Source organism: Palaemon carinicauda, chromosome 6, assembly GCF_036898095.1.
Source record: "Palaemon carinicauda isolate YSFRI2023 chromosome 6, ASM3689809v2, whole genome shotgun sequence".
NCBI lineage: Eukaryota > Metazoa > Arthropoda > Malacostraca > Decapoda > Palaemonidae > Palaemon > Palaemon carinicauda.
Window position 1 is genome coordinate 8,128,077 of NC_090730.1, and position 12,556 is coordinate 8,140,632.

At 34.0% G+C, this 12,556-nt stretch overlaps 1 protein-coding gene across 1 annotated transcript; it reads right to left on the minus strand.

Moving 5' to 3' along the window:
• Positions 1-12,556, minus strand: LOC137641955 (uncharacterized). Its single transcript, XM_068374524.1, has 5 exons — positions 12,275-12,556; positions 10,969-11,022; positions 6,471-6,533; positions 5,195-5,435; positions 1-682 (listed from the first exon to the last, which is right to left on the minus strand). The coding sequence occupies exons 1-5, from the start codon at positions 12,408-12,410 to the stop codon at positions 601-603; spliced, it is 576 nt and encodes a 191-aa protein (XP_068230625.1). The 5' UTR covers positions 12,411-12,556; the 3' UTR covers positions 1-600.

The following is a 12,556-nucleotide window of genomic DNA, read 5'->3' on the forward strand; positions in this document are numbered from 1 at the left end:
TGAACTTTAAAATGTGGCTTGACACCAATAATATCAATCATATTAATCATTAGACAGAAATATACATTTGCTTACATATATATTTTCATAAAAAAAAAAAGTTTCATCAAAGTTTCACAATACAACCTATCTTCCAAGCTTAAAAATAATTTATCTTTTGGGGTATCTTAAACTAATTAATTATGTTAACTATGAATAAACAGAACAGCAATCAAAGCCAACATGGCATAATTTACAGGTTGAACCTATAAAGAATAGTTGATATAATAACATGCAGGAAGTTAATGATCATTTGACAAGTAAAGAATCGGGTTTTTTGAGTTTCAGGTCCTTGAAGATCTGCAAAGTGTCTCCTCCATGCTACTTTATCGACTGCAACAGTGGCTCCTACTTCCTTCTAAATCTACGAAGTAGTGACTCCTACTTCCTTCTAAGTCTACGAAGTAGTGACTCCTACTTCCTTCTAAGTCTACGAGGTAGTGACTCCTACTTGCTACAAGGTAGACGCAGTAGTGACACCTCCTCGCTACTATAATAGGTCGACGTGAAAGTAGTTCCCACTTGTTACTAAGTCGATGTGCTCCTGGCTCCTCCTCGCTACTATGTGGACGCAGATGCGCTACAAATGCTCTCTACTGGCACTAGCCCTTTGGCTATATTCTCCGGCAGTTTCGTCCCAAATCTGAACGAAAGAAAGTAGCGAAAAAATCGTCAGGAATTATGGAACTAACAAATAAGGTTTATTTTAATGGTACTGTTCTTAAAATATTTTAATTGTTCATTACTTCTCTCTTAGTTTATGTATTTCCTTTCCTCACTGGACTAACGTTCCCTGTTAGAGCCCTTGGGCATATACCATCCTACTTTTCCAACTAGGGTTGTAGTTTAGCAAGTAATAATAATAATAATAATAATAATAATAATAATAATAATAATAATAATAATAATAATAATAATAATAATAATAATACTTATGTCCCCGAATTTCTTTTAGAACTTTAAGAGAAGGTCCAAATATGTCTCAAAATAAATAAGTAAATATGCATTTATGGTAATGTAAATTATATCTTGGACTTATGGAACTTTGGCTTTTTATTTAACTAAGTGGAGCTTCCCTGGAAGATATATTTCCATTTATTCTGAAGGAAAATATAATCGCGTTTTATTGTGATGGTAGAAGCAGTCTAGAAGGGAATTTTTTTTTATTTTTTTTTTTTTTATTTATTTTTTTTTTTTAGACAGAATAGTTGTTTACTTTGTACGTCATTTAAATTTATATCAAGAGTAGATGGATATTTATCATGTAATATATTGTTCTTTTGATTTTATGAACTTGGTATAGTGGAAAAAAAAAAGGTTTGTCTGAAATAAAAGCATTATAACTCTAAAATTAAGGTTGAATTAAACACATGATATTATCATTGTTACTGCTACCATAGAACATCTGTTGCAACAACAACAACAACAACAATAATAATAATAATAATAATAATAATAATAATAATAATGATAATAATAATAATAATAATATTGATAATAATAATAATTATTATTATCAATATTATTATTATTAATATTATAATAATAATAATAATAATAATAATAATAAGAAGAAGAAGAAGAAGAAGAAGAAGAAAAAGAAAGCAAGAAAAAAGATAGATAGATCCACTGAAAAAAATCGTTTACATCATTATCAGCATTTATATTAACAGCTGTAACAGTAATTGCCATAGAAAAAGAAAAGAAAGGACAATGAATTATTACATCCACATACTGAAAAAGAGGAGTGCATGACAGTATTTTGAAAGATGCACTCAAGCGGATACCGAGTGACCTTTTCCGTTATCTACTAGACCGAGTGCATATCCTCGAGGGTTATCCAGTCACGGGGTTATTCAAATCAATTTGTTGTTGTTATTAATATGGTTATTTTGGCTATTTTTTCCTGTTTAGATCATGTATGAAATGAAATGCTTAGAGTTCTCTTCCTTGAAGGGTAGCCTACACTCGAGCATACTTTTCTACCTTATCTCTCTCTCCCTGTTTTTTTTTCTTTTTTTTTTTTTTAAGTTTTAATAGTTTATATATGAAAGGTCTAATTTAATGGTGTTACTGTCCTTAAGATATTCTGTTTTGATTGTTTATTACTTCTCTCGCAGTTTGTTTATTTCCTTGTTTCCTTTCCTCTCTGGGCTAATTTTCCCTGTTGGAGCCCTTAGGCTTATAGCATCTTGCTTTTCCAACTAGGGTTGTAGCTTAGCTTAGCTTATAATATATATATATATATATATATATATATATATATATATATATATATATATATATATATATATATAACTAAAAGAATGTTTGGAAGATTGAAAGACGTGCACGTGTTTAGGGGTATGGCAAACGGTATGTCTGATCATTTTTTGGTGGAAGGAAAATTAGTTGTAGCAAAAGAGTGGGGGAATAGAGTAGGTGGATGTAAAAGGGAGGCAGTGAGGATTGAAGAGCTAATAAAACCCGGGGTAAAAAGTAAATATCAGGAAAGGTTGAAAATGGCATATGATGAGGTGAGAGTAAGAGAAACTGGTAATTTAGAGGAGGAGTGGAAGTTAGTAAAAGAAAATTTTGTTGGGATTGCAAGTGATGTATGTGGCAAGAAGGTTGTTGGAGGCAGCATGAGGAAGGGCAGTGAATGGTGGAATGAAGGAGTGAAGGTGAAAGTGGAAGAGAAAAAGAGGGCTTTTGAAGAATGGCTGCAGAGTAATAGTATAGAGAAGTATGAAAAATATAGAGAGAAAAAGGTGGAAGTAAAGCGCAAGGTACGTGAGGCAAAGAGGGCAGCTGACCTGAGGTGGGGTCAGGGATTGGGTCAGTCATATGAAGAGAATAAGAAGAAGTTTTGGAAAGAAGTGAAGAGAGTAAGGAAGGCTGGCGCAAGAATTGAAGAGACAGTGAAAGATGGAAATGGAAGGTTGTTAAAAGGAGAGGAGGCAAGGAAAAGGTGGGCGGAATATTTTGAAAGTTTGCTGAATGTTGAGGATAATAGGGAGGCAGATATAATTGCTGTTCCAGGTGTTGAGGTGCCAGTGATGGGAGATGAGAATGAGAGAGAGATAACAATAGATGAAGTGAGGAGAGCACTAGATGAAACGAGAGTTGGAAAAGCATCTGGTATGGACGGTGTGAAAGCTGAGATGTTGAAGGAAGGGGGTGTGACTGTACTTGAATGGTTGGTGAGATTGTTTAATATGTGTTTTGTGTTGTCAATGGTACCAGTAGATTGGGTTTGTGCATGTATTGTACCTCTATATAAGGGTAAGGGAGATGTGCATGAGTGTTGTAATTCAAGAGGTATTAGTTTGTTGAGTGTAGTTGGAAAAGTGTATGGTAGAGTATTGATTAATAGGATTAAGGATAAAACAGAGAATGCAATCTTGGAAGTACAGGGTGGTTTTAGAAGAGGTAGGGGTTGTATGAATCAGATTTTTACAGTTAGGCAGATATGCGAGAAATATTTAGCCAAAGGTAAGGAGGTGTATGTTGCGTTTATGGATCTGGAGAAAGCATATGATAGAGTTGATAGGGAAGCAATGTGGAATGTGATGAGGTTATATGGAGTTGGTGGAAGGTTGTTGCAAGCAGTGAAAAGTTTATACAAAGGTAGTAAAGCATGTGTTAGAATAGGAAATGAAGTGAGTGATTGGTTTCCGGTGAGAGTGGGGCTGAGACAGGGATGTGTGATGTCGCCGTGGTTGTTTAACTTGTATGTTGATGGAGTGGTGAGAGAGGTGAATGCTCGAGTGCTTGGACGAGGATTAAAACTGGTAGGCGAGAATGACCATGAATGGGAGGTAAATCAGTTGTTGTTTGCGGATGATACTGTACTGGTAGCAGACACAGAAGAGAAGCTTGACCGACTAGTGACAGAATTTGGAAGGGTGTGTGAGAGAAGGAAGTTGAGAGTTAATGTGGGTAAGAGTAAGGTTATGAGATGTACGAGAAGGGAAGGTGGTGCAAGGTTGAATGTCATGTTGAATGGAGAGTCACTTGAGGAGGTGGATCAGTTTAAGTACTTGGGGTCTATTGTTGCAGCAAATGGTGGAGTGGAAGCAGATATACGTCAGAGAGTGAATGAAGGTTGCAAAGTGTTGGGGGCAGTTAAGGGAGTAGTAAAAAATAGAGGGTTGGGCATGAATGTAAAGAGAGTTCTATATGAGAAAGTGATTGTACCAACTGTGATGTATGGATCGGAGTCGTGGGGAATGAAAGTGATGGAGAGACAGAAATTGAATGTGTTTGAGATGAAGTGTCTAAGGAGTATGGCTGGTGTATCTCGAGTAGATAGGGTTAGGAACGAAGTGGTGAGGGAGAGAACGGGTGTAAGAAATGAGTTAGCGGCTAGAGTGGATATGAATGTGTTGAGGTGGTTTGGCCATGTTGAGAGAATGGAAAATGGCTGTCTGCTAAAGAAGGTGATGAATGCAAGAGTTGATGGGAGAAGTACAAGAGGAAGGCCAAGGTTTGGGTGGATGGATGGTGTGAAGAAAGCTCTGGGTGATAGGAGGATAGATGTGAGAGAGGCAAGAGAGCGTGCTAGAAATAGGAATGAATGGCGAGCGATTGTGACGCAGTTCCAGTAGGCCCTGCTGCTTCCTCCGGTGCCTTAGATGACCGCGGAGGTAGCAGCAGTAGGGGAGTCAGCATTATGAAGCTTCATCTGTGGTGGAAATGTGGGAGGTTGGGCTGTGGCACCCTAGCAGTACCAGCTGAACTCGGTTGAGTCCCTGATTAGGCTGAAGGAACATAGAAAGTAGAGGTCCCCTTTTTGTTTTGTTTCATTGTTGGTGTCGGCTACCCCCCAAAATTGGGGGAAGTGCCTTGGTATATAGATATATATATATATATATATATATATATATATATATATATATATATATATATATATATATATATATATATATATATAGAGAGAGAGAGAGAGAGAGAGAGAGAGAGAGAGAGAGAGAGAGAGAGAGAGAGAGAGAGAGAGAGAGATAAACGACCCTTTAAGAAGCTGGAACCACTGCTTCATGGGCTTACTGCAATCATTTACAAATATATTCTTGATTCCATTCAGTCCTGGGCTAGCCCCAGAAATTAGGATTCCTGTCTCACTTAACTTCTCCGAAAAATAGAAAAAAGAAAATAAAGACAAAAAAAAACTCACTTGGTAATCTTTCCTAATAAGGCATCTATGTGTCCCTGTTGACCGGATATGACGTCGATGACCTCTTGTATTTCAACCTCGAGAGACTTCACTTCCTCCTGGAGGGTCTGTTTCTCTCCCCGCAGTGACGCCATGTTTTTCTGATAACTTACTTCGTCCAACATTGGCGTACTCAGATCCAACTCCAGTCTGGTGATGTCCAGGTTAACGCTGTTCGTTTCTCTGTGACATTTCTCGAGCACTAGGGCAATAATAAAGAGGAAACTTGAACGGGCACTCGGTAGAGCACATACCTTCGTCTATATCAGTGATTCCCAACCTTTTTTCAGTTATTTCCACCCTACACCCAGTTCAACCATTCAGATTTCCCCCTTCATGCCCCGCCCAGCCCTCATGCCCAGTCGCCTGCCTCAGAAATGGGCATGATATTCCAATTCTCCCCTTGAATATCATGTCTTTGAGAAGTGATATGATCATATCACAATTGAATGGCTAACAACAAATTACCGCACTTACTATGTGGACATTTTCCGCTTGTTTTAGTTAGTAGGTAGTGTAATTATTTCCCCCCTGGAAGCTTAAAATTTCCCCCCAGGGGGGAATTTCCCCCAGGTTGGGCACCACTGGTCTATAGGCTATCATGTTGTATATCACAAGATAGGCAATTGAATTATGCATATTTTGACACTAATTTCACGCAAAACGAATAAAAATTGACCACGATATAGCAAAAAGACGTGTTTGAAATTTTCGTGACCTTAACCTTTGACCCAATCACTCCCAAAATCTATTAAAATTTTCCTTGGATCATGGGCAATCATCCTACAGAATTTCATGAGATTCGGTCAAACAGTTTTTGAGTTATGCGAATCACAAACAACCTGGGGAATACTTGCGTGGAATGATCGAACCATAACTGATGCCTAAAAGGCAAAAGTGATTTACAGTACCTTATTGCATTTCAAGGAGAGAGAGAAAGAGAGAGAGAGAGAGAGAGAGAGAGAGAGAGAGAGAGAGAGAGAGAGAGAGAGAGAGAGAGAGAGAGAGAGAGAGAGAGAGAGAGAGAGAGCATTATCCAAAATAATCAGTTTCAATTATACTAATCGTGGTAACTTACATATGGGTCTTAGTTAGATTATCAGATAAGTTTAACGATAAAATTGAATAACACTTCAAGAAAACAGAAAATGGAAAATGTTTACTCAAGACTCAAACATCAACACGAATTAGGTTGAAAATATTACGCTTCAGAAATACGAACATCAAACCAACTAACCTTCCGGGTCAAATAAGCTCAAAGCATGGAATGCAGTGAGGTTTTTCACTGCCTCTCTCATTTCTGGAAAAGGGAGAAATGTGTAAATATGATTAGAAAACTTTTTGTTTGAAATAAACTAACTTACAAACTAACTACAGGGTAATTAAATAGGTAATGAATTATAATTAGACTAAAAGTATTAGAAATTGTCTTTATAAACCAGTTCTATTTTTCTACGAATATATATATATATATATATATATATATATATATATATATATATATATATATATATATATATATATATATATATATATATATATATAAATATATATATATATATATATATTTATATATATATAAATATATATATATATATATATATATATATATATATATATATATATATATATGTATGTATATATATATATATATATATATATATATATATATATATATATATATATATATGTGTGTATATATATATATATATATATATATATATATATATATATATATATATATATATATATATATATGAATATATATATATATATATATATATATATATATATATATATATTCATATATATATATATATATATATATATATATATATATATATATATATATTCATATATATATATATATATATATATATATATATATATATATATATATATATATATATATATATATATATATATATATATATTCATATATATATATATATATATATATATATATATATATATATATATATATATTCATATATATATATATATATATATATATATATATATATATATATATATATATATATATATTCATATATATATATATATATATATATATATATATATATATATATATATATATATATATATATATATATATATATATTACTAACAAGCTTTAGTGATAAAAAATACGCTCAGTTCAGTACTTATTAAAAAAGATTGGACAATTATAACAAGTAGGCTAATGGCGAGTCTAGGCTACTTATATCAACATACTTCTATAGTTATCATGAATTAATACTCTGCAACACTCCTTTTCTTTAACTATTGTCAAGTCAAAGGAAAATGCCTTTAATACAGATGGTGGAAGTCAGAGAAAGATAAAGATAACAACTATAAATACCCGACTTTTTAATCCTTGGTGTTGACGTCACATTTGGTTGCTGGACCATTGTTGACATAAACGCAAAGTGATACAATTTCTTGGTGGCGAGTTGAACAATTGAGTTATATTTAATTTTATGGTACACGTGTTATCCTAATGCTGACTTATATCTTGTAATATTACTGATAGTGTTGAACTGTTTAGTGGAAGGCTTAGGAATTAAACATAGTACAACGTATTGTGTAAATCGTCTTAGCTTTCCAACTTAACCTAATTAAGGTGTCACGCGTTACATCCATGGTAAGTAAGTATTTTGTATTGGAATAGTTTAGATCCTGTAATGAAACTTATCTCCTTGTACTTTGTGATTGCTTAGTTTACTGAAATTCAATAATTATTGACCCGATTGCTGTAAATAATGTCTGTATCATTGCCAGTTTATTTTTAGTTTACTCTGAGCTACAGGTAATAATCTGAGAACGTTTCGAATTTCAGAATAATTTGATATTAAATAAAAATTAAAGACGTTACATGGAAGGGCCAGAGAGTTTCGTGTAGGATGGCTTGCATTTATTGCATGACAATATGTAGGTTAGGGTAGGATTTTGGGGCTCATTTACAGGTAGATTTAACCAACAACCTGTTTTTTTTTTTCTTGTTTTTTTCAAACCACATCAAATGTATGAAAATTCTATGGATCTAGACCTAAATCTGTTTAAACACCTTCATGTGTTTGACTAAGGGTATAGGCTATAGATCGAATTAGGTTAAGTCTAAGTTGAAAATCTATTGCCCGTTATTGGGTAGTTTGTAGCACTACGGCCAAGCGTCCTAATTTGCTTATTATCGCTCCAACTGTTATCTTGTATAGAATAAAAACGTTTGGAAATGGTCCACGGATCTTATATATGTTGTTTAAGGGGGGGGGGTTCCGGGGGGGCGCAGCCCCCCTGAGTAAGGACATGGCTTTTAGCATAGGTTAGGTGGGTTTTTTAAGTTAGCTTCTCCCATCGTACTCGTAGGTAAGGAAACTGTTGTGTAAGGGGGGGGGGGGGTGTCCGGGGGGAGGGCGAAGCCCCCCTGGGTAAGGATACGGCTTTTAGTATAGGTTAGGTGGGTTTTTTAAGCTAGCTTCTCCCGCCAAAATCGTTTTTAGAACGACGGCCACAGTTCAGAATATTCCCATTTTCTACGGGATCTGGCCGTCACCCTACAAAGGCTCCCAGTTATTTTCAACAAAGGTGGAAGACCTCTTGAACTCGAACCGTTGCAAACAATGCACACCGTGGTTAATTGGTTAATAATTAATATTGTTCAGGGCAAGACATTGGCTTCAACGTCGAAATCTAACCCAGTATCCCAGAATTTTGTGACGCCATTAGCACTATAATTGAACGTATTTACCAGTTCGGAGAAGCAACTTGCAATGCACTGAATTTTTAATTTTGTTAACGATTTTAAAATATTTTTATTTTAATTGTTCATTGCTTCTTATATCGTTTATTCATTCCCCCGTTTCCTTTCCTCATTGGGCTATTTTTCCCTGTTAGAGACTTTGGGCTTATTATATCTTGCTTTTCCAATTAGGGCTGTAGCTTAGCTAATAATAATAATAATAATAATAATTGGCTAGGCGTGTTTCTTCAGTCAAGTGTTAACATGAATAGGTATAGGTCTAGGTTTTTTCTTTAAAATTAGTTGATATTCACGGAGTGAGATAATTATAGTAGACACTTGAACAGATTGAAATATGTATGTCAACTGGAAACATCTGCAGAAGAAAATTGTGTCGGGCAATATTGTTATAGGTAGAGTACCTATTTATATAGGTATTATAGTTATAGGCTACGGCTTAGGTTGCTATCTACTGGTAGATAGGGGAAGGATATGGTATTTTTTTTATCAATTATTTAGAATGGTCTAATTATACAATGTTTAAATCAATACTAAAATGACAAAATTGCATCTACGAAAGCCTGTGACAACCATTTCCAATTTGCTTCTACATACAAATTTCGTAGCTATTGTAAGTGATTATTATTATTATTATTATTATTATTATTATTATTATTATTATTATTATAAGCCAAGCTACAACCCTAGTTGGAAAAGCAAGATATTAAATGCCCAAGGGCTCCAATAGGGAAAAATAGCCCAGTGAGGAAAGGAAATAAGGAAATAAATAAATGATGAGAAAAAATAACAACAAGTGAGCAAGTCCTGAACGCGGACATGGTCCTCGTAGAGGACATACCTCCGCCAAGGTGACCTAGAGCGCCATATGTCCTAGAATCATGAATTGATGTGACTTCGACCTTCACATGACCTTGACCTTCACGTGACCTTCAAGTGACCTTGACCTTCATGTGACCTTGACCTTCACATGACCTTGGCTTCAAGTGACCTTGATCTTCAAATGTACTTGACCTTCACGTGACCTTGACCTTCAGGTGACCTTGACCTTCACGTGACCTTGACCTTCACGTGACCTTGACCTTCAAGTGACCTGCTTGACTTTTGACCTTCAAGTGATCTTTGTTCATTTGCCACTGATACTTAATATGACATTGATATAATGCACCAATATGACCTTGACCTTTGACCTTTATAAATTTGAACATCACCCATGGGTTGCGCCTGGACTAGGACTTCCCTGTTGGCTTATGCAAAAGTCAGTGCTTTATTTCTGTCTCTTGATATGGCCACTTATGTCATAGTGACACCAGTGACCCCTGTGACCTTGACCTTGGGGTGACCTTGACCAAAATTTAATCAGTTCTTCCATACACATTGGGGAACTACTTGGCCAAGTTTGAAGTGATTCCGTGTAGAAATGTGGCCTCTACGTTGTCCACAGACAGACAGACAAACAGAGAAACAAACAAACAAACAAACCGAACCGAAAACATACCCTCCTGGCGGAGGTAATAAATCATTCTAAAAACAGTAACAACGTCAAAACAGATATGTCCTATATAAACTATTAAAAACGTCAAAAACGGATACGTCATAAACTATAAAAAGACTCATGTCAGCCTGGTCAACATAAAAACATTTGCTCCAACTTTGAATTTTTGAAGTTCTACCAATTCAACTACCCGATTAGAAAGATCACTCCACAACTTGGTAACAGCTGGAATAAAACTTCTAAAATACTGCGTAGCATTGAGCCTCATGATGGAGAAGGCTTGGCTATTAGAATTAACTGCCTGCCTAGTAGGCTATTTAGAGACTAACCTCGAGTAGATTCGTTAACTGAGATTCGTTCGCCAGAAAGTACTCTGTCTTGAAAGTAATAAAGTAAAATATTGCTTACAAGCATTAGTGAATATGTATATAAGAACGTTTAAATATCCTGTCAAAGCGAAAAATTAAAAGGTAAAAAACTCACCTTCAGCAGCATTCAACAGTTGAAGTTTGAAGTCTTTGGTAACCTCTCCCATTGCTGAAAAAAAATAATAATCTTAAGAGTAACCTACTGTAATAGATTTTATAGTTTTATAAACAATATCTCGACGAATTTATTCTTTGTCATTCTAAAGATTTAATAGAGTTATTGTGGTATGGTATTTTAATAGCATCGAGGTAAATGGCTTCGATAACAAAGAACTCATTATTTACGAAGAGTCAGATCTATAGGTAAAACACTGAAATAATTTACCTAAAGATGATAGTTATAGTAATTATGTATATGTATATATATATATATATATATATATATATATATATATATATATATATATATATATAAATGCGTTCTACTGGATGATACTATTCCGATATGAACTATCAATGAAAATAACAGGGAAAAAAAATATTTTCCAATTTTAAAAACAGATTTGCAACAAAATTACGATTTTTTTCTTGTCATATTTAACTTTCTTTTCGGTTCAACTCTCATCAAATAAGACAATGGATGATTAAGACAACCTTCAAAGGAATGTAATTTAATTAACATACGACTGTAAAGGTTTTATCCTAAACGTTATGTATATCAAGTATCTAAAACAAAAATACATGCACATACGTTTATACATGTATATGAAATGAATAACATATAAAGCAAAATGAAAACCATAAGTATCGGTTGACATATTTTCAACTCAAATTCATCACTCTTGCCATCACGGTAACCTAAATATTGGCTATATATTTTTTCAAGCAACTTGGAAACATCACTGACACACACACTAATATATATATATATATATATATATATATATATATATATATATATATATATATATATATATATATATATATATGCGTGCAGACGCATGCCTTTTACAAGCAGAACACTAATTATTATTATTATTATTATTATTATTATTATTATTATTATTATTATTATTATTATTATTATTATTATTATTATTATTATTAAAAGAAGGAGTTTTACCAGCCCAATGAGTCAAGCTTGACTCTCACAGGGCTGGCCCGAAAAAAAATCGGGATATAAAGAAATATAAGATTATCAAAAATTCAATTGATAAGGAAAAAAAATAAATAAATGAAAAAAAAAGTATTATATATATATTTATATACAGTATATACTTATAATCTTTAAATATTCTAAAGGAATCTCACAATTTCGTGAATATTTTCACCCGTAGAAGAGCTTAAGAACCTGAAAGTAAAGTCCACTTAAAACTTTTCATTACAAGCTATTGGCAAGATTTAGATTCTAGAGAACTTACCGTTTTTATATTCCTGCAAAATAAGCTGGTTGAATACAATAGCTGTGCAAACGTCGGTCTCGATGCAACCTCTCAACTTGCCCGCCTGAAGCGTTGAGACGAGAGACAGCAGCAAAGAAAGGTTGAAAATTTTCATTTTCTTAAGCTGAATAGATACTATTTGACTCTGGCGTTACAATTGGAGAATGCCAAGTTTTTTTTTTTAAGAAATTGGAGGATGTCGAAAGGCTTAGTTGATGTAGTGTGATGTTTACGGTCCAACGGACGTGGCTAAACTAATTT

Excerpts from the sequence above, each read along its gene's own strand:
- LOC137641955 (XM_068374524.1), bottom strand. The coding sequence starts at position 12,410 with ATGAAAATTTTCAACCTTTCTTTGCTGCTGTCTCTCGTCTCAACGCTT. Across the intron at positions 11,023-12,274 it reads TTTGCAGGAATATAAAAACG|CAATGGGAGAGGTTACCAAA; the intron begins GTAAGTTCTCTA and ends ATTTTTTTTCAG. Across the intron at positions 683-5,194 it reads TTATTAGGAAAGATTACCAA|ATTTGGGACGAAACTGCCGG; the intron begins GTGAGTTTTTTT and ends TCTTTCGTTCAG.